The 26285-nt window shown below is 48.1% G+C and overlaps 1 protein-coding gene across 1 annotated transcript in view; it reads right to left on the minus strand.

Annotated features, from left to right (window-relative positions):
- Positions 1-26285, minus strand: part of LOC144822103 (sterol 26-hydroxylase, mitochondrial-like) — a 208693-nt gene that overhangs the window by 16071 nt on the left and 166337 nt on the right. The window contains exons 5-6 of the mRNA XM_078679228.1: positions 12180-12343; positions 3869-4035 (exon numbers count right to left, since the gene is read on the minus strand). Of these exons, the coding sequence (XP_078535354.1) occupies positions 3869-4035; positions 12180-12343 (331 nt within the window). The remainder of the gene's footprint in view (positions 1-3868; positions 4036-12179; positions 12344-26285) is intronic.

Below are 26285 nucleotides of genomic sequence, written 5' to 3' on the forward strand. Positions count from 1 at the left end.
CCAAGACTTGAACCCAGATCCCCAGGTCCGAGGTCAAGCGCCTTAGCCGTTAGGCCAACTCCTCTATACATTTAAAAGGTGCCAGCAAAGTAGTCCCTTGTGGGCGTGTCTGCGTTGTGCTGTGGGCGTGGGCTGGGGGCGTGACTAACGCTGGGGGCGTGTGGTACGGCCATCACATCGTGGGCTGTGGGCGTGACAAACGCTCTTCATGCCATGTGAGTCGTACATACAAGCGCCAATTACGTTGCTGCGCAGCATCAAGGGGCACGCTGGGGGCGTGTCACGCTGGGGGCGTGAGAAATGCTGGGGGCATGTGTCCGACCTTCATGCCATGTGAACGCAATTGCGCCGCATCAAGGGGGCACGCTGGGGGCGTGAGAAACGCTGGGGGCGTGTGCTACGTTCCGCCCTTCATGCCATGTGGGTCGTACATTAATCAGAAGATCGTCTGCTGTGGCCGTGTGCTGGGGCCGTGACAAACGCATTCACCTGGAGGCCTGGTAAGTAACATTACTGCAGCCTCTCCTGTGCGCTGTTACTGCACTCTCTCATTCAGCGAAATTACACGCGCCTGCTACCATCAACCAGGGCTCTAGCCGGGCTCAGGCGGCGGATCAGTACACTAATTACACCCGCCTGATAACGTCAACCAGGGCTGCAGCTGGGCCTCAAGCGGGGGAACATGCGCCTGCTAACATCAAACAGGCCTGCATCTGGGCTTCAAGTGGGGGAACACGCAAATGAGCATGTCTGCGGGGACAATTACTGCAGCCTCTCCTACTCCCTGTCACTCAACTCTCTCATTAAACGGATTTACCCGCGGCTGATAACTCTCTCATTCAACGACATTACACGCGCCTGCTAACATCAACCAGGGCTGTAGCCGGGCTCAGGCGGCGGATCACTACACCAATTACACGCACCTGCTAACATCAACCAGTGCTGCAGCTGGGTCTTCTCCGTCCCTATTCTAATGAAACAAAAAATTTTGTCTACGGCAAGATTTTAAAATAAATTGCCCTTGCCAAATACACACATTACACTCATTCTATTTCATACCCGGACAACGTCGGGACGGGCTGCTAGTTGTTCTATAAAGAGGGTAGGTTTTCACGATGATCACGCGCAATAGTGTACTAAGTAAACATCGAATGTTGTCCTGTTCACAGATTGTAGTATCTTCAAAGCAGGAAGACCACACATTGGGTGCTTCTTGGCAAAAGGATCTGAGTCAACACTGGTCTTCTTCAATAGGGAAGTAGTGGTGAAGTGTTTTTTCTGCTAAGGGACTGCCTTCCACTGAAGCAACAAATGGGTACATTTAGTGATGAGGGGGTTGGGAACTGGTTGACAGCATTTAGTGACCTTGCACATCCTGCAGGATCATGTGCAAGTGACCCAGCACATGACCTTGCTTGTTTCCAATTGTTGAATGTAGGAAACTTGGATGCATTTGATGGAATAGGAAGTTGTTGCTCTGATTGGACTTGGGAAGATGGGGTGCAGCCATTTATGTTGAATCTGGGGGTAACAAATCTGTCATGAAAATAAGGTAGTCACCTAAAAACTGAGATGAAGCAAGAGAGGAAGGAGTGGAAGGATATGTCATCAATCCCTTGTATGCGTTTAGGAGCTCTTTGGCTGAGGTCTGCACTTTATGCAGGTTTGGAAACAGGCATCTTTGATGGTAAAAGTTTGTGTCCTGTGTGGTGAAAACGGGACGAAATGTGATCGGAGAAAAATCTAGATTTACTCCATTATCTATCCAGGGATCTGCCTTGGCATTTGAGAAAGTTACGGTCATTGGAGAGTAATGTATGATATTTCATTTATTTTTATTTTATTTTTGGAGATTTATAGAGCGCATGGCTGCCCGAGAGCGTCCCAGCGCTAACAGAAATACACTGTGATCTCCAGAGGAGGGGACCGGAGGGGAAGGAAGAGATCAAGGGAACAGCCATGTCTTCAGGGATTTGCGGAATGCTAGGAGATTAGGTTGGGACCGAAGGTCCGGTGGAAGAGTATTCCACATCTTGGAAGCCTGAAATGAGAATTGTCGACCTCCAGAACGTGATTTTTTAATCATGGGTATTTTGGTCAGGTGGGCATTAGTAGAGCGGAGGGTTCTGGTTGTCGTGTGGGGAGTCACGAGGTCTTTCAGGACCGGAGGGGCTTTTCCATGCAGGATTTTGTGGGTTAGGCACATGGCCTTGAAGTGCACCCTTTGTTCCACAGGGAGCCAATGGAGTTCTTTAAGTGCAGGTTTGGCAGAGCAGCGTTTTTTGGTGCCAGTAAGGATTCTGGCAGCCGCATTTTGCACCACCTGAAGCCTGGAGATGACTTTCTTTGGGGATCCAAGATATAAGGCATTGCCATAGTCCAGTCTGGACAGTATGAGGCCCTGCATGACCAGTTTTCTTGACTGGAATGGTAAGAGTGGAAGAATTTTGCGGATGGAGCGGAGCAGGCCATTGACTGAGCCTTTCATGTGGCAGAAAGAGTCATTATGGCAAGGGTGGAATTCACAGAGCATTATGAAGAGCTCAGCAGGGTTCAGAAGACCTAGTAGTTTACCTTGGGACTCGATTTACAAAGCTTTCTTCATCGGTACATTTTTATTACTTCGGGAAATTTAGGAGCATATCACACCTAAGGGGCAGATTACGATGGAGGACAGTCCGTCCGCCATTGTGGTGGTGACCGGGACCGTCTGCAATACATGCGGCGGTTCCTCACACCCAATCAGGATGCGATTGCCACCATGGAGGTAACATTTTGCATTTTAACATTGCGGCGGGTGCTGCTGACAGCAGCACCCGCTGCGATGTTAAAATAGCATGTTGTGCCAAATGTTGAAGAAAAACTCTTCTGCTTTAAACAGCTATGCAGTGCAACATCTCAACATAAGCTAATTGGTTAATCAAATAAATCATTACTCTACAAGAAATACTCTTAGCAGACAAATCCAGACTAGTTAGTACGGTGATATTTGACAAATACTATTCCACCAATAGTTGGTGACTGAACTGTTAATGATTGTACTTAAATACTTAGGGCCCGATTCACAGAACTAATTTAAGACAAAATCCTAAACTTACTACCATTTTGGTATTCACAGAAGGCACCTCCTCATTTTGGTATTCACAGAAGGCACTTACTCATTTTGGTATTCACAGAAGGCACTTACTCATTTTGGTATTCACAGAAGGCACTTACTCATTTTGGTATTCACAGAAGGCACCTCCTCATTTTGGTATTCACAGAAGGCACTTACTCATTTTGGTATTCACAGAAGGCACCTACTCATTTTGGTATTCACAGAAGGCACTTACTCCTTTCAGTATTCACAGAAGTTAGGACTCCTAACTTTACGACTCCTAAATGCCTTCTGTGAATACTGAAAGTCTTAAAGTTAGGATTTTTCTCAGTTTAGGAGTATACCTTTAAGACTTTCAGTTTAGGAGAATAACTTTAAGGCTTTCGGTATTCATAGAAGGCATTTAGGAGTCCTAACTTCTGTGAATACCGAAATGAGTAAGTGCCTTCTGTGAATACCAAAATGGTAGTAAGTTTAGGATTTTGTCTTAAGTTAGGTCTGTGAATCAGGCCCTAAGATCAAGCATTGAAGTCTTCAATTTCTCTTTGAACTGCATTGCAAGCATGTTATTCTATTTCTTCATTAGAAAGATTTAGGAAAGTATTGTGTAACCTGTTTGATACATGTCTGACTTTGTCAACAATATCTCATACACACAGTGCTATTCTAGGAATAATATCCTGATCTCCTTGCTTCTCTTTCTGATGGCTCCCAGTTTAAACATGTACTTGCCCAGGACTGTAGTCTATTTTCTTCATACTGAGAGTTTACCGTAATGTCTCTTTAATAACTGCCTTCAGCAGGGGCATTTTGGAAATATCCTCAGCGGTAGGACTTTGGTCACCTGGTACCACACTGATCACCTCCTTGTACAGGTCTTTCTGAATCTCTGGCTCCCTGGCTAGATGGTATAGGGTCCAAGTCAACGTGTTGGAAGTCTAGGAGAAAGGAGCAACATTTTGAAGTCACAACGTGATCTGCTGCTTTGAGCGATTATATACTGACATGCATCCTGGACTGAAGACAACACACTGTTAAATGTTACCAAAATATGAGTTGTTCTCATCGACGTTTGAAAATATCTCAAACTCAACAGGCCCAATTGTTGCATTGTGTGTGCATTATTTATTTTCATAAGTTCACTTTGTCTTGTTATTTTCCAAATGTCTTTGTTATGCCAGTTCCCCTCCCTTAGTTCTAGACCATTGTTGCAATCAAAGAATGATCCTCTGTAGGCAGGTCACATTGGTTTTAAGATGACGTTTATTAGAAGATAATAGTCTTTGTTACAGGTTACAGATGTCATATAAATGAGGAAGAGGTGTGGCACAGCGGCCAGTGCGATCGATCCATGGCGGCAGCTCAGCCTCGTGTGACTCTGGGTAATAACTCACTTAATCACACTGACCGCCCCATCGCCCTGATACCCTTAAGGGGCTGATATTTTTTCGCTTTACAAATAGGAAGTATTATTATTATTTAAATGAGATATGAATGCCATACCAAAGCCTCCTGCTGCTCAGCTAGCTCCCCAACTCTCAATTAAGCATTTGCTCTTTACACTTGGAAGGTTTAACAGCTTCACCTTCTCAAAGCCTATTGTGTGTAAATAGCAAAATAACATTACTTGGAGTCAAGTTAGCCAATGGCTGGAGTAGGCCTGCCCTCTGTCCCTTGCTGTGTAATGCAGTGGGTGGACGGAAACTGTGAGTATTTAATCTTCCCGACGGCCACCAGCGCCTAGACACCTACGGGTAATTGTTTGCGCTTTACTAATACTGGACATTTACATTTACATTTACATTCCTGATTGTTCAAACATAGTGCAATCCCCTTCTCTATGTCACTTTCTGAACTACACACACACTTGACACACGCCGTTTCCTTACTATTGAACAGAGATACTCCTTTCTTCCTCTCACTCCTACAAATACATGAAACGTGTCCTTTGCACCCACAATTGGTACACTCTTTTCCAACAGCAGGGCAGTGAGGTGATAAAGCCCAATGGTCGACACTGCCACACCTAAAAGATGTAAAAAATTTGTCATGCTTGTTCCCAAATGGTACATTTTTCCGGTCTGCATTGTCCATCACAGCACACACCTCTTCTGAAGATTTAACTCTCTTCACAGCGCTATCTTGCACAGATTTCCTCCAAATTTCTGACTGTTCTATGGCTTTAGCAGTGGCAACTGCGTCTTGTAAATCTGGGTCTCCCATAACCCATAGACGTTCTTGTACTTTTTTATTTTTAACATTCACTATAATCTGATCTTGAATCAATTCCTCAGTGATAGCTCCAAAACTGCTGTGTAAAGCAAGACCCCGCTACGCCGTCAGAAAATCATCAAACGACTCGCATTCCAGTTGAGCTCTGGTGTAAAACTTAAATCTGTTCAATGCCAAACTAGAGGAAGGCTTACACCTAAGTTGCATTCGTAGCAAGGCTTCTTCAAATACATTACGCTCCCCTTCTCCCTGAGGAGGAAATGGTGGCAAAGTTCTAAAAGCCAACAGGCCTTCAGACCCTAAGCAATGAAGAAGTATGCTCCTCTACCTCTCCGCACCCACACGAGTCCCATCAATGGCTTTCATGTATATTGAGCTTCACCTTCCACCTTGCCGGAGGTAAAGGAACATGCCCTTACATTGTAAAAACTTTACAGGGGGTTCAGACTGTATATTTCCACCCACAAATTACAGTAGAACGTGCAAAAATATAGGTACTGAGAAGAATAAAGGAGGCTTTGGAAAATGGAAAATAACACTAATAAGCCTATGCCTTTGCCCATGTACAAAGTAAAAAGTCTGCTGTGTACATCAGCGGGGAAGAATACTACAATGTGCACATTCTAAATAACAAATGAGGGGCTTTTTTATGCGTCTTAAAAGACTTGGATTATATGGTGAAGGTGTTAAACCTCCCAAGTGTAAAGTGCAAGTGCTTAATAGGGAGTTGGAACTTATGGCAGGCTTAGGGGCCCATTAGGATGACGGGCGTACTTTGTCCAACCGCCATCCCATCGTAGAAAGTGACCGCCCGCCATAAGGGCGGGGGTCCCGTGCCTGCAATTAGGATGCGCCCGCCACAGTGGCCGGCGCATCCAGCATTCCTGACATTGTGGCGGGTGGTGCACTCAGCACCGCCCGCCACAATGCCAGGAAGGCATGCTGTGCACTTCCTTGCACAACATGGCAGGCACCGCGCGGTACCTGCCATGTTGTGCATGGAGCTGCTGGGGGGTACCATAGGTACCCCCCATGTGCACCCACACCCCCGGAGTCCCTGGGGCCCACAACGGGCCCCCAAAGCAGACTCCGCATGCCTTTCCGTGGCGGCAATGCCGCCATGGAAAGGCATTGTAAAATGCCAATTCTAATATGGCTGGCGGTGTTTGATAGACACCGCCACCATATAGAACCCTTTACTGCCCGGTCAACATGTCGACCGGGCGGAAAAGCGGTGGACGGTCTTTCTGTCCGCCGCGGACCCCCCAGCCATAATAATATGGTGAGGGGTCATTCCGGCACAAATGGCGGGCGGATCGCCCCCGCCAGGCCGGCGGGGGCAATCCGCCCGCCATCCTAATAGGGCCCTTAGTGTCTCCTTGGACTATAATTATTGAGGAGTATTTCCTACAAAAGTTTGGAGATATTAGAACTGTAGATGGACTAAACGAATCGGAACTTTGGTTTTCATGGGTCTAATATTGAAATGACAGGGTTTATGGAAGTGGAGGTGATGTTTAAGGGTACCACAGCTCATATTAAGTTGTATGTAGGAAGCTCGTCATTATAATAAATCCTCGCAGTAAAGATCTGTACTGATGGTTGGTGACTCAGAGGATTGTCCTGAGTGTTTTCAGGAAAGTTGGGCAAGTTCCAAGGGTACTCTCATTGAATAAGCTTAAAAGAAGGGCTCTACCATTGAACCAAAAGCTGTAGGGTGTACCCATTAACGTGAGAGAGGAGCTTAGTAGTACTCTTAAAGAGATGTTAGTTGGAGGAATTACAGATGCAGAGTCTTCTGAATGGGTATCTTCCCTGGTTTGGCCCGCAAAGCTGATAAAACTTGGAGATTATGCATCGACCTAAGAGCATTAAATGCAAATATTGTGGTGGACTGCCATCCTCTTCCCAACATCAATGAGGTGGTTAGTATATTGGAGGGGGCAGCTGTGTTTTCTACGCTAGATTTACATTCAGCTTACCACCAAATTGAACTCAGTGTAGACTCTAAGGGCTAGATGTAGGTGAATGGTATTTACCGATTCGTAAATACCGAATTTTACCGATTCGGTATTTACAAATCGGTAAATGCTATGTAGGTAAATATTAGGTAAAAATTACCGAATCGTTAAGATTCGGTAATTACCGAATCGGTATTTACCGATTCGGTAATTGCCATTGATTCCTATGGGCCTTGAGGCCAATAGGAATCAATGGCAATTACCGAATCGGTAAATACCTATTCGGAAAAATTACCGAATAGTCAAGGGTGGCAGGGTGGCACTTTGACACCCTGTTGCACCCCTGATTAGTGCTTGTGTGCCTTTAGGGCATGTATGTGTACCACATGGCACAGGTGTACATGCACAGATTTGCATATACACAGGTATTTGTAATTTACCACCAACTTATAGTTGGTGGTAAATAACGAATCCTTAAGGCCCTGTGGCACTGTTGACAGTGCCACCTACATCTCAAATTACAGATTCGGTAAATGTACCTTTTCGGTAATTTACCGAATCGGTAAATTTACCAAATTGGTAATTTTTAAAGACCCTACATCTCAAACTCCAAATACCGGTCGGTAACGGCGGAAATCGGCCTTTACCGACCGGTATTTGCCTACCTACATCTGGCCCTAGGTCTCTTACTGCCTTGTGGTTTATATTAGTTCAAGAGGATGCCGTTGGGCCTAGTGTCGGTGGCATATGTTTTTCAGAGACCGGGGTTTCAAATTTTCAAGGGAATGGAATCTTTTGTCAAATGTTTTCAAGATGACACATTAATCTTTTCTAAAAACAATTGAGGACATTTGGAACATCCAAGTTAAGTTTCCATGGCATTGAGTAAACAGGGTTTGACCTTTAAGGAGGGAAAATGCAAGTTATTCAACAAATCAGAAGAGTATCTGGGACACACATTGTCTAAAGAAGGTGTGGTACCGAAGCAGTCGTTGGTAGATGTCATTGTCAACGCTCCGGCACCTGATAACAAAGAGCAGTTGCTCTCGTTTGCTGGACTCTGTGAGTACTACAGCAAGTTTATCACATTTATCAAGGATTTTGCAATGAAAATGGAACTGCTTAGAGAGCTGACACGGAAGAATGTGGAATTCACATGGTCGGATAGGCAGCAGCACGTGTTTGACTTAGTGAAATCTGAAATTGAGGTAGCACCCACTCTAAAGCCTTTCTGTATGAACAAAGAAGTCATAATTACAGTGGGTGCTAGTCTGCATGGGTTTGGAAGTGTTTTGTTACAGAAGTGTGGATGTGAAGAATGGAATGTGACATTTGCTTCACGCACCCTTGGGGAGGCAGAAAGGAAATATGCTGTGATTGAAAAGGAGCTCCGATCGTGTGTGTGGGCAGTGGAACACTTCCGTAATTATGTGTGAGGCTCACATTTCACTCTTAGGACTGAATACAAACTGTTGACGGAGGTCTTGCCTCCTGGTGGGGAAGTTGTGCCACTGCGCGCATTGCTAGGTTGATGTCTAGGCTTCAGGAGAATAACTTTAAAGTCGAGCGTGTACATTGGAAGAAAAATGTTACAGCAGATTGTTTGTTGAGGCTTCCATGGGATGGTATGGAGGAAAGCAAAGAAGAAGGGGACACTGAAAATGTTGCCAGTATTGCTGAGGTCATGTCTGAAGATTTTAGGGGTATTGATGAGGATATGTTGAACATTGCAATTGAAGAGGATCTGTTGTTGAAGAAAGTGTTTTTGTGCGTCAAAGAACGTTGGCCTAAGAGGTGGAAGATTCCGGCAGAATTGTATCCTTATTGGAGAGTTTCCAAGGAGCTGGAAGTGGATGGAAAAATGTTGTTCAAAGAGGGAAGTGAATACCACCTGATGATCACATTTTGCTGTTAGTTCAGGAAGGACATTTAGGAATTTCATCTAAGAAAAGGTTGATCAGGGCTACCTTTTGGTGGCCAGGTTTAGATAGACTTTTGTGGACAGAGTAGAGTGAGATTTCAGAGTATGTGCAAACAGTGAAAAGATGCTTAAATTGGTACCGGCTCCTTTGAGTGGCCTGAGTTTCCCTGGCGATTATCATTCGAAGTTGCCAGAGGTCAAATGTGTGCCTCATGTTACTACCGCTTCAGTGGTTGAATTCTTCAAACAACTCTTTGCAAGGGAAGGTTATTATGAGATTCTTATCATGGAAAATGGTATATAATTAAAATTACAAGAGATGAGTAGTTCTTTTAATTTTGCAACATTCGTCAAGTCACCACCGCACTGTATGAACTTCGTAGTAATGGTCAAGTGGAATGGTTCAACTGTTTGTTGAAGGAGATTATTTTATGGGCATGTGGTTACGGAGGAGAGTCGAAGGACAAGTTAAGGGAGAAGCTGTGGTCATATTGCATCACATCCCATACCACCTCAGAGGTTAGTTCATTTAAACTCCTTGAAAGGAGAGATCCTATTTCTAAGCTGTGTCCTTGGAGGTTCCAGAGGAAGCAGACTAAAAACGTTGAAGAAAAGGTGAAGGATGAGATAGCGTTGAGGGTGGAAGAGAAGCAGGAAACATCCAACATGCTTATGTTACCAAGTGGAAGACTAAATTTAGGGAGACATCGTTTACCACGCATCCATATCAACGTGGTACTATTACATTGTGGTCTTCACAACGCAAGTCGCTACACCGACTTGCACTGGAGGGCGCTGTTGACTAAGGAATTGTGTAAATTACTGTTTCCAACACCTTCCCTACTGTATGTAGACTGGAGTTGGAATAGTAATTCACACTATTCCTAAGTCCAGCGCCCTCCAGCGCAAGTCGATGTAACGACTTGCGTTGTCAAAACCGCGATCTAACAGTCCGCGTTGAAATGGCCCTAGTTGTATCGTCATACATCCCTAAATTTACTGATTTTGTTGTGGGAGACTGGGTAAGGATGTGCAAACCAGGAGGTTTGTCCAAAAGTGAGTCTAAGTTTGATAAAGCTATTAAAGTGGTTATTGTCAACAGGAACAGTGTGGTCATTCAAGATGGGAAAGTATGGAATGTTAGGAGGGCGGCTAAGTGTAAAGGTGGAGAAAGCATGAAATGGTTGGATGATGTCCATGAGAAGGAACTAGTTGAAAATGTGGCTTCAAGGATCAAAATTAGTAGTCATGTCAAGAGGACTCCTGGAAAATGTGTTGATTTTGTATAGATTGCAGTTTGCGTGTGTTCTTGTCTTTTTGTGGTGTTGTGTCAGTGTTTGTTTTGTAAGAGGATAGGTGTGGTACATTGAGTGTACATTAGTTATTTTCATAAGTTCACTTTAAGAGCCTTGTTATTTTCCAAATGTCTTCTTTATGCCAGTTTCCCTCCCTGGGTCCTGGATCTAGAATGGTAGTGACAGAGGAGTTTGACTGCCAGGCTGAAGGCTGGTACTGTGCTGTTTCTACAATAAAACTTTAAAAATGTTTCCTGCATTGGTAAATTAACTACACCAGTTCATAAAGGTTTGCGTGTGTGTTTTACTCCGTCTTGGTTGTGAATGACATCTTAACTTCTAGGCCTGATTTACAAACCATTTCAGACAACTACATTACAAATCATAAACGATGCCTTCTGGACCACAGACATACCTGCCTCCATCAGGACCTCCACAACCCTGCTCCAATTTAGGAAAGGGCTGAAACTAAATGAAGATGAACTTACAGTTCACCTCCACTCTCAGGATCCAGAATTCTTCCAATCACTTGTTGACTGTATCTTTGCCTTTCACCCTGTTCAGTGCTACGCAGCCATTTAGCTAGGTTCACGCTATCCAAATACCAAGTGCATACATACGTACACATATATTTTATTTTAGACTTTAGAATGATGCACTCATTATATTCCAAGAATCTGAAATTTCAACGAGAGGTCAAATAGGATCTGCTAGTAAATGAACTAATAGTGTCCTATTGAGAGCATTTGTTAGAGTCACTGTTAAAATTCAGATGACATTATAGAGTTTTTCTTCTCTTGATTATGTCTTCATATAAATGAGAATGTTTCCACTGGCTCCAGAATGTCTTAGCCAGGTTGCCTTCACCTCTCATTCTCCCCAACCTTCAACATTGCTCAATTGGCTACCTAGAGTGAAGTGAGCACACAATGTTCAAAATTGCATTATCAAAAATAATGTGTTAGGCAAACAATTACAGAATCCAATTCACAGATATTGACCATGGGCTTGACACAGCTTTTTAATCATGCCTGTAACTTTAGAAATGGTTGGTAGAGGAGATTATCACTGTCTTGAAAGCCGGGGTGGTTCCACAACCTTCTTTTCCTTCTTTATTGTGGTAGTGGCCTAAGACACTTTGTGATATTGTGCAAAGTTCTGCATCTTTTAACAACTTAACGAAAACTGGCAGTGTCACTAAACATTTTATTTTACATTTCTATTAATATCTCACTCTATATTAATTTGAGAATAATGTTATTTATGCACAATCTGCTACAGCTTGCCTGATGCATAGATTATCAGAATTCAATAGCCTATATCATATTCAAGCTTATTAGCATAGAGGGCAATTTATCCATTGATACGTCTGAGACGTGATGATTGACATCTCGCTGGCTATCAAACTTGATTCAGATGGATGTAGAGGGAGATGGAGCAGGAGTAGTGGGGCACTCGGTTTAGGTGATATCACTTGGAAACAGATTGGATTTCATTCAGCCCTGAGGTTCTCTGCTGAAACTGTCTACTGGGGAGCCAGGGAGACTCTAGTCATGTAGCGTGGGCATCTGCTTGAAGGATAATCAGTCATGGCCAGCATCTCTCAGGAAGTGTGTTACAGAACAGATGCTATCATGGCCATGGCATAGGACCTGAATGTGGGTGATACATACCGTGTCCACTCCAGCCAGAAGTAGTTCAGCCATACTCCCACAAATCTCCTTGAGGGTCAGTTTCCCGCTTGACAGCAGGTAGGTCAGGTATTCAGCTTCCACCTCTTCTCCTCGTGCCAGCCGCTCTTGGAGTATCTCCATCTTGTCATCAATAAGTTTTTTCCCTGCAAGTTACAAAATAGGGAAGCTGTTCAAATGCTGTCATTTCATATATGGACACTGTTGGACCTGGGGTCACCAGACCACATAGGGTAGCCTAACACAGAGTAGGTAGGTCTAGTCCAAAGGCAAAACTGTTAAGCTTGAGTCACACTCTCACAGGAACTCAGCGTCCATCCACTCAAAAATGACACTACACCAGTTTTTCTAGAAAAGTAGAAAAGTTTATCTTTTCCTCACAAAACTTATTCTCAGTTGTATTTTTCTTTGCTTAGCATCTCATTACTCCACTTTGTATTCTCATCCATTAGAAGTACACAGCTTTAAAACATATGTTACCCGTTAATCTGGTTTAATTACATCACTATTCTGTTGCTGGGTTGTAGGTCAGTTCTTTTCAACTCTGACTTGTGGGATAACTCATCATCTAGAATGGCTCCCTGGAATATTCAATATTGAAACACTACTAAGCTTAACTCAGCAGTGCACAACCTTCTAAAGTGACTACTAACTCTTAGAGCAAATCACCCTGGCTTCACTTAATTATCGAACTCAGTTCAGTAACCGGAACATATTTTTAGCCAACAATGGGCCACAGTGCATTCACAGATATTTTACCTGATGCTAATACATTTCGACACTCACAATTGCGCTGTTGAAAAATTAGTTAACACATGTCAATTACAATTTTCTTAGATGTTCCTGGGTTTGTTGACTCTTTGCTCAAGAAAGAGATAATTCCTCTCTTCAGAACTGCCCCTTTCACCACTTCTCTACTACGCTATACATACACTTCGGCCTTGATAGATTGGCCCAACTCCCCAGGCTCAGTGAAAGGATCTCTGTGCACCAAACCTCTCCCCTTCCTGACCTTCCAACCCACGATCTCCTCTTACTTCACTCCTCTTAATTGGCAGATACCAGACCGTGAAGCTGCGCCATTATTTCTCACTTCCCTCCTCGGCAATCTTCAGGGCCCAGTTCATAGAGACAGAACTCCAAGGCCGAGTTTCTTTCAGGGATGCGAAGCGCTCCCCGCCGTCAGTTCTCTGCGCTCTCACCTCCCACCACTCGCTGTCGGGCTCCTCCCTCGACAACGCCTCCAGGCTCTCCTCAGCTCCTCTGAGCCCGCCTCTAACCAGCGCTGAGGCGGGGGCTGCTCCTTCGCACTTCCTGTTCCCTGTGCCTTGCTACTTGGGATCGGGCACCCTTCCCTCTCCGGGGAGAATGAAGTTCCCTTCGGCGCCGGACCACAGGCGGGGCTCAACTCTGACTCCCTCCCCTCGTCAGTATACTAGGGCATTATTCCATGGACGCGGCAAGCTCCGTCATTCGAGCCCCGCGTCCCCTTTGATCTCCGGTGACTTCTCAGTCTAACAGCGGCAAGGCCACATCGGCGCAGGGAGGATGCCAGAGATTCCGGAATCACAGCAACGTTAGTAGGTGAGTTTTCTTTCCCGCTTTTGTCACCAGGAAATGCCCTGACAATTCTCTGATTTCATGTGTAGGGTTGAGCATGAGAGCGGGGGCCTACGCTGCCGGGGTCTTATCTCTTCACAGTAGGAAGCCACCAGCGCTCTCACCTGTCAACTCCCTCACAGTTCTAGACTTCACTGCCCCGTTCAAGATGGTCACTTGCTCCTCTCACGCTGACAGATTCAATGACCTATCTTACTGCTTGGCCAGATCAATGGGTGAGGGACAACCTCAGAAGGAGGGTAGCAACCCCGAAAGGCAGTCAGTTCCCTCACAGTGTGTCAGCCTCCTCGCCCCACAGCCTTTACTCAAGCTGGGTCAAGCTTCATTACCGCAGTCTGATCTGAACTTCACCAAAAACTAAAATGGCCGCCCACCATTCCACCTTATATAGGCTGTCCCTAGAGTGTCCAGAGAGGTCCAGAAGGTTCTGGAAGCCCTCACAGTGTCCTATGGCCCTAGATCCTGAGGTAAACAGTTATGGCAGTTACTAGCCACCATTTTGTGTGACTGAGTTTCCACCATTGTAGGAGTCACCTAGGCCTAATAAAAACAAAAAACTATAGGGTCAAGGAGTACCTAACCCCTAGGACAACACCTAAAAATTCCAGTGGACATAAAAATGAAAGGAATTGAGAGGCAGAAAGGGGACAAAAATAAATAAATAATAGGAGGGACCACCCAAAGGGCTGACAGGTCTAACACGCGTCCCCCCCAGCTGAATGTGGGGAGAGCTACCCAACCCCTTGGGAGTTCTCATCACTAAGGCGGAAATATCTGGAGACACCGTCTGCATTGGCGTGGTCCACTCCTGGCCGATGTTACACCCGGAAGTCCATTCCCTGTAGGGCGATAGACCATCTCAACAACTTGGGATTTTCCCCCTTCATTTGCATCAGCCAACGAAGGGGTCGGTGGTCAGTCTGAACCAGGAAGTGCGAGCCAAACAGGTATGGCCGCAGCTTCTTCAGAGCCCATACCACCGCAAAGGCTTCCCGCTCAATTGCACTCCACTTCTGTTCCCGGGGAAGCAGTCTCCTGGACAGGAAGACAACAGGTTGATCCAGACCCTCGTCATTGAGTTGCGATAACAATGCCCCAATGCAATGCTCTGATGAGTCTGTCTGGACAATGAATTCTTTGGAAAAATCCGGGGCCCTTAGGACCGGTGCTGCACACATTGCTTGTTTCAACTTATCAAAGGCTTGCTGACAAGCCTCCATCCAGACTACCCGTCGGGGTTGCTTCTTAGATGTAAGCTCAGTTAGGGGTGCCACAATAGTGCTATACCCCTTCACAAAGCGACGGTAGTATCCTGTGAGGCCCAGGAAGGCTCGGACCTCAGTTTGAGTCTTGGTGGGCTCCCAGGCCATGATAGCCTCAATCTTTGCCTGGAAGGGCTGCACCGTTCCCCTGCCCACCAAGTGGCCTAGGTACACAACCGACCCCTGCCCGATCTGACATTTGCTGGCCTTGATTGTCAAGCCAGCTTGTTTCAGGGCCTGGAGAACAGCTTGTAAGTGACACAAATGGTCCTCCCAACTGCTGCTGAAGACAGCAATGTCATCCAGATATGCAGCGGAGAAAGCCTCCATCCCAGAGAGGACCTGGTTCACCAGCCGCTGAAAGGTGGCAGGGGCGTTCTTGAGCCCAAAGGGCATTACGCAGAACTGGTAGTGGCCCTCAGGCGTGGAGAAGGCTGACCTTTCCTTTGCTCCTTCTGTAAGGGAGATCTGCCAGTACCCTGAAGTGAGGTCAAAGGTACTCAAGTATTGGGCAGCTCCCAGCGGGTCAATAAGTTCATCCGCCCTAGGGATCGGATGTGCATCAGTCTTGGTCACTGAATTCAGTCCCCGGTAATCCACACAGAACCTTAGTTCTGGAGTGGTGCCCGGTGGGGCAGCTTTTGGTACCAGAACCACCGGACTGGACCAGGGGCTACTAGAAGGTTCAATTACTCCTAGCTCCAGCATCTTAGTGACTTCACTGTGGATGCTGGCCTTCACCTTGTTTAACAGCCGGTAGATCTTAGACTTCACAGGTGGGCTGTCTCCTGTGTCCATATCATGGGTACACAGGTGGGTTCTTCCCGGGACAAGGGAGAACAACGAGGAGTACTGCTCCAGGACCTGGCGGCAGTCCTCTCGCTGCTCAGGAGTTAGGGATGGTGAGAGAATCACTCCCTCCACCGACCCATCCTTTTCCTGAGACGAAAAAAGATCAGGGAGAGGCTCGCTTTCCGCTTCCTCTGCTCCATCAGTCACCATCATTAAGATGACCTCGGGCCTCTCATGGTGGGGTTGAGACGATTGGCATGAGGTACCCGTAGGGGCTGCCTAGGGGTCTTAAGATCCACTAAGTAAGTGGCCTTACCCTTTTTCTCCATCACCTAAAAGGGGCCTGTCCAGCGGTCCTGGAGGGCACTTAGCTCTCCAGGTTCCATCACCTACATTTTCTGGCCAGGCTCCAACTCCACAGGGTGAGCGTTGTGGTCATACCACTCCTCCATCACTGCTTGGCTGGCTTCCAAGTAGTCTGAAGCCTGCTTCCACAACTTAGCCATTTGGCTCCGGAAGGCCAGCATGTAGCTCACCACATCCTGGGTAAGCTTCCTGGGAGTCTTTTCCCATCCGTCTTTCACCAGGCTGAGAGGTCCATGCACTGAAGCCCACTCCCTTCTGTGGAACTTCCCTGTAGGAAAACAACAGACAGGGTAGGAGGACGTCCCATTTCCTCCACAGGCTCTCAGGCAGACTTCTTATCATGCCTTTCAAGGTCTTATTGAACCTTTCCACCAGACCATTGGTCTATGGGTGGTAAGGAGTGGTGAACCGGTAGGTAACCCCACACTCCGTCCACATAGCCCGCATGTAAGCTGACATGAAGTTGGTCCCCCTGTCGGACACAACCTCTTTGGGGAAACCCACTCGGGTAAAGATCCCCATCAGGGCCCTAGCCACTGCAGGTGCAGTAATGGTCCTCAGAGGAATTGCCTCTGGGTACAATGTGGCGTGACACACCAGAACCAGGATGAACCTGTGACCAGCTGTAGTTGGTGGATCCAATGGCCCCACAATGTCGATGCCCACCCTTTCAAAGGGGGTGCTAACGACAGGAAGTGGTTCCAGGGGAGCTTTCAGCTTCACCCCTGTTTTCCCACTGGCTTGGCAAGACACACATGTCCGACAGTACGTGTCGGATGCCACCCTCATCTGAGGCCAATAAAAGTGGGGGACAAGCCGGGCAAAGGTCTTGTCCTGACCTAAGTTTCCTGCCAAGGGTATTTCATGAGCCAGTTCTAAAAGAAAGGCTCGGTAACGTTGAGGGACAACCAAGGCCCGTGATGAACCGTGCACGGGTGCCTTAGGTTCACTGTAGAGGAGTCCATCCTCCCAGTAAATATGGTAATTCCCAGTAACGTTTCCTGCTGCCTGGGCTTCGGCCTGTCGCCTCAGTCCCTCAAGGGTAGGGTATTCCTTCTGGCCCTTACAAAACTCTTCCCTGGTAGGCCCTCCTTCCACATGCCACTCGGCAGGGATAGGTAGGTTCTCCAGGGAGACAACATCCCCCTCCACGGACTCCTGGTCCACCACCGCAGGTGGCCTATCTGACTCATGGGGCGTGGATGCCGAGGCAGGCTTCTCCTGTCCTCGGTTCTTTCCCTTTTTGGCAGCTGGCTGGGCCTTTGTTCCAGGCTCCAGCCCAAGCGAACTCCCCCTCCGGGTAGTCGCGGACCTTGTGCTAGCACAGGCCCAGTCAGGTGTACTCAGCATCTCAGAATGAGTCCGGTATTCCACCTCCTTCCAAGCATTGTGCTCCATATCATTCCCCAGCAGACAATCAACTGGCACGGCAGGGCTTACAGCAACTCGAAGTGAACCTGCAACCCCTTCCCACTCAAATGGAACCTCGGCCACAGGGTAGTGGCCCAATCTGCCGTCAGCCATCGCGGCGGGGTGGAGTACATGTGGAATCACCTGCTCTGGAGACACCAGTTGATTCCTTACCATAGTCATACTGGCTCCTGTGTCTCTCAGAGCCTCCCCTATTTGGCCATTGATGGTGACCCACTGCCCATACTTTGTAGTATTTGAGGGCACCTGGATCTTAGGTACCATCTCCCGATCTCCCAGGGATACTAAGGTGACACCCGCCCACTCCCCCCCCTTATCTAAGGGCAACTCCTCCCCGAGCACTACACTAGCTACTCCCGGGGCTTTTCCTCCAGTGGGAGGGGGTGGTCTCTTTGGGCACTTGACATCTCCCTTATAGTGTCCAACGCCACCACACTCAAAGCAGTGGACAACCCTTGGCTGCTGACTTTGGCCAGGATGAGGGTTTCTGGGCGGGTTAGCCTTAGGGGTGAATCCTGTTCCCTTTCCCTGGAAACTGTTTTGGGGGCCTTTTGAGAACTCCCTTTTTTTATCTCCCCCCTCTTTCTTCTGGGGGCGCCCTGACCGGTCCTTTGGGAATCCCCTCCAGTCCCCTTTGAGGACACCCGGATACTAGCCCAGATGTCCGCCTCCTCAGCAAGCTTCCGGGGGCTGGTCAGCTTACTGTCCACCAGATGTTGTCGCAGCTCGGGAAAACATTTCTCGAGTAGGTGCTCCTTGGGAATAAGGTCATACAACCCCTCATAGTCCCTCACCTCGCTGCCTTGTACCCAACCCTCTAATGCCTTCTTTGCGTAGTCCATAAAATCCACCCAATTCTGTGTGCTCAGTTTATGGCTGCTCCTAAATTTCTGCCGGTATTTTTCTGGAGTCAACCCAAACCTTTTTATCAGCACCACTTTCATGGTAGGGTAGTGGGTCTGCTCTCCCTGCTCTAGGGCCAATAGTGTATCCCTTCCTGCAGGAGGCCTGTATTTATACAAGCCACCCCCCCCAGTGTTTCTCCAGTATCCCATGGGCTCTTAAGGAGAACTCATAGGTATAGCTGGCGACTACGTCCTTTGGTAAATAGGGTCTGGGTTCCCTGTTTGTATCTTTGGATTCACTGCCACCATTAGGAGTACTGGGAGTCCCTACTTGCAGGGCCTTAAAGCCTAACTCTCTGAGACTCAACTCATGAGCTAGCCTCTTCTCCTCCCTCTCCTTCTCTAATTTTGCCAACTCCCATCTTAACTGCCTCTCCTCCCTCCTGTCCACTAGTTCAGCTTCAGTTAGACTCCTCATGGAAACACTGCTGCCCTCCCTTGAGAGTGTTCTGGGACCTGTCAGTAGGTTCTCCTCCTCAGGTCGGTACAATACATCTGCCCCGATGACAGTGTCCCGCTCCCCCTCTTCCTCCTCCTTCCCATCTGGGTGCGCTGCCACCCACGCTCTCAAGCTGGTTTGGAGTTCCCCCTTTTTAGCACCACGCTTGAAGAACACTCCCATATTTTGGCAAAATTCTCGGAGTTGAGCCACAGTATAGGTCTCCAATTCTTACAGAGCAAATTCCATTTTGCCAATGAGAGTCAGGGATAGCCACTTGGAAGAAATTAGTGAAGAGGGTAATTAAAAGCTACTTCCACCCACCACCAGGAGAAAAATTTGGAAAAGCAAAAATTTAAATAGGAAGTCCACTTAGAGAAAACTCCAGGTGTAGGCATGTGGTACACACTGCGTTACTATTGAGTGGACGCAAGCACAAGCTCTATCCCACCGCTGGACACCAATTATGTTGGACCTGGGGTCACCAGACCACATAGGGTAGCCTGACACAGAGTAGGAAGGTCTAGTCCAAAGGCAAAACTGTTGAGCTTGCGTCACACTCTCACAGGAACTCAGCGTCCATCCACTCAAAAATGACACTACACCAGTGTTGGAACCTGGGATGTCAGGTCACCTAGGGTAGCCTGGCCTAGGGTAAGACACAATACTAGAGGCACAAGTGTGAAGGTTGCAAACCACCCAGCAGTAATTCCACGCAATAACACATAAAAAGGACACTACACCAATGTTGGAAAATTAAGTACTTGTTTATAAAAATAATATCTTTGCTCTCTTGGTTCTAGAATTCACAGTTCAATATAATACATTCTGTCAGGAGAAGAAACAGTACTTTTAAAATTGCCAAATAATGTCAACACACAGTTCTATGAACTTATCAGCACATTACATTTAGATGTCTTGAAATCAGTAGTCCTGCTTTCAGAGCTGCTAACTTATTTCAGTAATTATCATCGATAATACATTTACTCAGACACCAACATTGACCAGATTTGACTTCAATGAGGTGCCCTAAACTCTTCTCATCAGCACCATTACCTCACCAACCAGGTACACAAACAATGAGGAATTTCAGTTAAACCTGAAGTTTACTTAGACATCAGCAACCTCTATGAGGAACTTATGCCTTTACTTAACCAGCAGATTGCTTCAGCCCTCTATTCGCAGTTGGTTCCCTCAAGCTACTCCCCACCTTGTATCATACAGTGGAGAAAACGACCAGTGTCTGAGTTACTCCTTTATGGGCTCTAGCGCCACTTTCCCCTTGCAGATCACCTCCTTACTTGTAGAAGATCTGGCGGTTGAAGTCTTGGTACACCAGGAGATGGGGGGGTAACCACCTGGCAAGTCAAAGGAACCAAGCGCTGGCAAAGCTCTGTAAGGCTCACGAGCGGAGAAGGACAGAGTAATCAGAATTCCCCTGCCGCTATCAGGCTCCTCAGGTTTCCCTTCCCGCTCACGCCAGCTCCTTCAGGAGGCGCTCGAGCAGGGAAGAGGTGACACCACACGCTTTCAGCCGCCGAAGGGTTTCCGGCGCTCCTCCTCAGCTCTGATCAGGGGAACACTACACCTTCAGGCATGCGCGAGGCGCCCGCGCTGTCCCCGCCTCTCACCTCGCTGGCTCCGATGGTGAGACGCTGCTCTCACGCGCTAACTTCCGAGGGCGAGACGCTTCTCTCTCGGGCCTGCTCGATCCTAGGCCCTTCCTGAACTGTGGAAGTGGGAACGCTGGGGGCATGCGCGATAGCGTTCAAATACCTTCAAAACAATGGCACATCCACCACAACGCGGCCGGTGCCCCCGGGGTCCTGTACACGGCGAGATCAGCGCCGCTTCATAAGAACCGGCACCCCTTTCCTTCCTCTGTTTCCTTAAAAGAAATAGAGTGCTGTCGCCTGCGTTTTAGGTAAGGTCCCACAGGGACACACTGGCCAAAGTCTGCTTTACACCTAAGGCGATGGAACCTAGAGCTATATCTCTTCACAGGTCAGCTCCCAATCTCTATCCTTCAGAGACTTCTTAACCCTTGGTGCTGGCAGGGATTGGGGATGAAGTGCACCCTTTCAAAGGTCTCCCTCACTGGGCAGAGGACTGCGCTCCGCAGCGCTGCAGTCTCCTTCTCCTTTTGACACCCCGCTATGCCTAAGCTAGGGGTTGGTCAGGCGCCCAGGGTCTCCAGCCATCCAAAACAGCAGGGTCAGGACAAATAACCCAAGGGAGGAAGGGTGGTGAATCAGTAAGGCAACCCTCTGACTATCCTACCCCCACCTTTTGCTACAGCCTGTCCTCCAGCTGACTCACTCTGGTTAGACAAAATGGCTGTCCAGCATTCCGCCTTTTATAGGCTGACCCTCAGGAGTCCAGAAGGGACCAGAAGGTTCTGGAACGCCCTATTCTACTCTATGGGACAGGTTCTGGGTTTGGCAGTTAGGACAGTTAGTAGCCACCATTTTGTGACTCCAACTATTTTCCTGTCAGAACAGGCCTCTAGGCCTGAGGTGAAAAACTATGAGGGGGGGAAAGAACACCTATCCCCTTGACCAACACCTAGAAAAAGTTAGTGGACACAAAAATTATTAAAGATATGAGGGGCAAAAAGGGGACAAAATAAATAATAAATTGGAGGGACTACGCAAAAAGCCAGACAGGTCTAACTACCAGTTTTTCTAGAAAAACTTATTTTCAATTGTATTTTTCTTTGCTTAGCATCTCATTACTCCACTTTGTATTCTCATCCATTAGAAGTACACAGCTTTAAAACATATGTTACCCGTTAATCTGGTTTAATTACATCACTATTCTGTTGCTGGGTTGTAGGTCAGTTCTTTTCAACTCTGACTTGTGGGATAACTCATCATCTAGAATGGATCCCTGGAATATTCAATATTGAAACACTACTAAGCTTAACTCAGCAGTGCACAACCTTCTAAAGTGACTACTAACAGACCGGGAAAGGGTTAACTTCTCTTAGAGCAAATCACCCTGGCTTCACTCAATTATCGAACTCAGTTCAGCAACCGGAACATATTTTTAGCCAACAATCGGTCACAGTGCATTCACAGGTATTTTACCTGATGCTAATACAGTTCGACACTCACAATTGCGCTGTAGAAAAATTAGTTAACACATGTCAATTACAATTTTCTTAGATGTTCCTGGGTTTGTTGACTCTTTGCTCAAGAAAGAGATAATTCCTCTCTTCAGAACTGCCCCTTTCACCACTCCTCTACTAGGCTGTACATACACTTCGGCCTTGACAGATTGGCCCAACTCCCCAGGCTCAGTGAAAGGATCTCTGTGCACCAAACCTCTCCCCTTCCTGACCTTCCAACCCACGATCTCCTCTTACTTCATTCCTCTTAATTGGTAGATACCAGACGGTGAAGCTGCGCCATTATTTCTCACTTCCCTCCTCGGCAATCTTCAGGGCCCAGTTCATAGAGACAGAACTCCGAGGCCGAGTTTCTTTCAGGGATGCGAAGCGCTCCCCGCCGTCAGTTCTCTGCGCTCTCACCTCCCACCACTCGGTGTCGGGCTCCTCCCTCGATAACGCCTCCAGGCTCTCCTCAGCTCCTCTGAGCCCGCCTCTAACCAGCGCTGAGGCGGGGGCTGCTCCTTCGCACTTCCTGTTCCCTGTGCCTTGCTACTTGGGATCGGGCACCCTTCCCTCTCCGGGGAGAATGAAGTTCCCTTCGGCGCCGGACCACAGGCGGGGCTCAACTCTGACTCCCGCCCCTCGTCAGTATACTAGGGCATTATTCCATGGACGCGGCAAGCTCCGTCATTCGAGCCCCGCGTCCCCTTTGATCTCCGGTGACTTCTCAGTCTAACAGCGGCAAGGCCACATCGGCGCAGGGAGGATGCCAGAGATTCCGGAATCACAGCAACGTTAGGAGGTGAGTTTTCTTTCCCGCTTTTGTCACCAGGAAATGCCCTGACAATTCTCTGATTTCATGTGTAGGGTTGAGCATGAGAGCGGGGGCCTACGCTGCCGGGGTCTTATCTCTTCACAGTAGGAAGCCACCAGCGCTCTCACCTGTCAACTCCCTCACAGTTCTTGACTTCACTGCCCCGTTCAAGATGGTCACTTGCTCCTCTCACGCTGACAGATTCAATGACCTATCTTCCTGCTTGGCCAGATCAATGGGTGAGGGATAACCTCAGAAGGAGGGTAGCAACCCCGAAAGGCAGTCAGTTCCCTCACAGTGTGTCAGCCTCCTCGCCACACAGCCTTTACTCAAGCTGGGTCAAGCTTTATTACCGCAGTCTGATCTGAACTTCACCAAAAACTAAAATGGCCGCCCACCATTCCACCATATATAGGCTGTCCCTAGAGTGTCCAGAGAGGTCCAGAAGGTTCTGGAAACCCTCATAGTGTCCTATGGCCCTAGATCCTGAGGTAAACAGTTATGGCAGTAACTAGCCACCATTTTGTGTGACTGAGTTTCCAGCATTGTAGGAGTCACCTAGGCCTAAAACAATTCAATAAACTATAGGGTCAAGGAGTACCTAACCCCTAGGACAACACCTAAAAATTCCAGTGGACATAAAAATGAAAGGAATTGAGAGGCAGAAAGGGGACAAAAATAAATAAATAATAGGAGGGACCACCCAAAGGGCTGACAGGTCTAACACGCGTCCCCCCCAGCTGAATGTGGGGAGAGCTACCCAACCCCTTGGGAGTTCTCATCACTAAGGCGGAAATATCTGGAGAGACCGTCTGCATTGGCGTGGTCCACTCCTGGCCGATGTTACACCCGGAAGTCCATTCCCTGTAGGGAGATAGACCATCTCAACAACTTGGGATTTTTACCCTTCATTTGCATCAGCCAACGAAGGGGTCGGTGGTCAGTCTGAACCAGGAAGTGCGAGCCAAACAGGTATGGCCGCAGCTTCTTCAGAGCCCATACCACCGCAAAGGCTTCCCGCTCAATTGCACTCCACTTCTGTTCCCGGGGAAGCAGTCTCCTGGACAGGAAGACAACAGGTTGATCCAGACCCTCGTCATTGAGTTGCGATAACACTGCCCCAATGCCATGCTCTGATGCGTCTGTCTGGACAATGAATTCTTTGGAAAAATCCGGGGCCCTTAGGACCGGTGCTGCACACATTGCTTGTTTCAACTTATCAAAGGCTTGCTGACAAGCCTCCGTCCAGACTACCTGTCGGGGTTGCTTCTTAGATGTAAGCTCAGTTAGGGGTGCCACAATAGTGCTATACCCCTTCACAATGCGACAGTAGTATCCTGTGAGGCCCAGGAAGGCTCGGACCTCAGTTTGAGTCTTGGTGGGCTCCCAGGCCATGATAGCCTCAATCTTTGCCTGGAAGGGTTGCACCGTTCCCCTGCCCACCAAGTGGCCTAGGTACACAACCGACCCCTGCCCGATCTGACATTTACTGGCCTTGATTGTCAAGCCAGCTTGTTTCAGGGCCTGGAGAACAGCTTGTAAGTGACACAAATGGTCCTCCCAACTGCTGCTGAAGACAGCAATGTCATCCATATATGCAGCGGAGAAAGCCTCCATCCCAGAGAGGACCTGGCTCACCAGCCGCTGAAAGGTGGCAGGGGCGTTCTTGAGCGCAAAGGGCGTTACGCAGAACTGGTAGTGGCCCTCAGGCGTGGAGAAGGCTGACCTTTCCTTTGCTCCTTCTGTAAGGGAGATCTGCCAGTACCCTGAAGGAGGTCAAAGGTACTCAAGTATTGGGCAGCTCCCAGCCGGTCAATAAGTTCATCCGCCCTAGGGATCGGATGTGCATCAGTCTTGGTCACTGAATTCAGTCCCCGGTAATCCACACAGAACCTTAGTTCTGGAGTGGTGCCCGGTGGGGCAGCTTTTGGTACCAGAACCACCGGACTGGACCAGGGGCTACTAGAAGGTTCAATTACTCCTAGCTCCAGCATCTTAGTGACTTCACTGTGGATGCTGGCCTTCACCTTGTTTAACAGCCGGTAGATCTTAGACTTCACAGGTGGGCTGTCTCCTGTGTCCATATCATGGGTACACAGGTGGGTTCTTCCCGGGACAAGGGAGAACAACGAGGAGTACTGCTCCAGGACCTGGCGGCAGTCCTCTCGCTGCTCAGGAGTTAGGGATGGTGAGAGAATCACTCCCTCCACCGACCCATCCTTATCCTGAGACGAAAAAAGATCAGGGAGAGGCTCGCTTTCCGCTTCCTCTGCTCCATCAGTCACCATCATTAAGATGACCTCGGGCCTCTCATGGTGGGGTTGAGACGATTGGCATGAAGTACCCGTAGGGGCTGCCTAGGGGTCTTAAGATCCACTAAGTAAGTGGCCTTACCCTTTTTCTCCATCACCTAAAAGGGGCCTGTCCAGCGGTCCTGGAGGGCACTTAGCTCTCCAGGTTCCATCACCTACATTTTCTGGCCAGGCTCCAACTCCACAGGGTGAGCGTTGTGGTTATACCAGTCCTCCATCACTGCTTGGCTGGCTTCCAAGTAGTCTGAAGCCTGCTTCCACAACGTAGCCATTTGGCTCCGGAAGGCCAGCATGTAGCTCACCACATCCTGGGTAAGCTTCCTGGGAGTCTTTTCCCATCCGTCTTTCACCAGGCTGAGAGGTCCACGCACTGAAGCCCACTCCCTTCTGTGGAACTTCCCTGTAGGAAAACAACAGACAGGGTAGGAGGACGTCCCATTTCCTCCGCAGGCTCTCAGGCAGACTTCTTATCATGCCTTTCAAGGTCTTGTTGAACCTTTCCACCAGACCATTGGTCTATGGGTGGTAAGGAGTGGTGAACCGGTAGGAAACCCCACACTCCGTCCACATAGCCCGCATGTAAGCTGACATGAAGTTGGTCCCCCTGTCGGACACAACCTCTTTGGGGAAACCCACTCGGGTAAAGATCCCCATCAGGGCCCTAGCCACTGCAGGTGCAGTAATGGTCCTCAGAGGAATTGCCTCTGGGTACAATGTGGCGTGACCCACCAGAACCAGGATGAACCTGTGACCAGCTGTAGTTGGTGGATCCAATGGCCCCACAATGTCGATGCCCACCCTTTCAAAGGGGGTGCTAACGACAGGAAGTGGTTCCAGGGGAGCTTTCAGCTTCACCCCTGTTTTCCCACTGGCTTGGCAAGACACACATGCCCGACAGTACGTGTCGGATGCCACCCTCATCTGAGGCCAATAAAAGTGGGGGACAAGCCGGGCAAAGGTCTTGTCCTGACCTAAGTGTCCTGCCAAGGGTATTTCATGAGCCAGTTCTAAAAGAAAGGCTCGGTAACGTTGAGG

Source organism: Lissotriton helveticus, chromosome 3_1, assembly GCF_964261635.1.
Source record: "Lissotriton helveticus chromosome 3_1, aLisHel1.1, whole genome shotgun sequence".
In the NCBI taxonomy this organism is placed as follows: domain Eukaryota; kingdom Metazoa; phylum Chordata; class Amphibia; order Caudata; family Salamandridae; genus Lissotriton; species Lissotriton helveticus.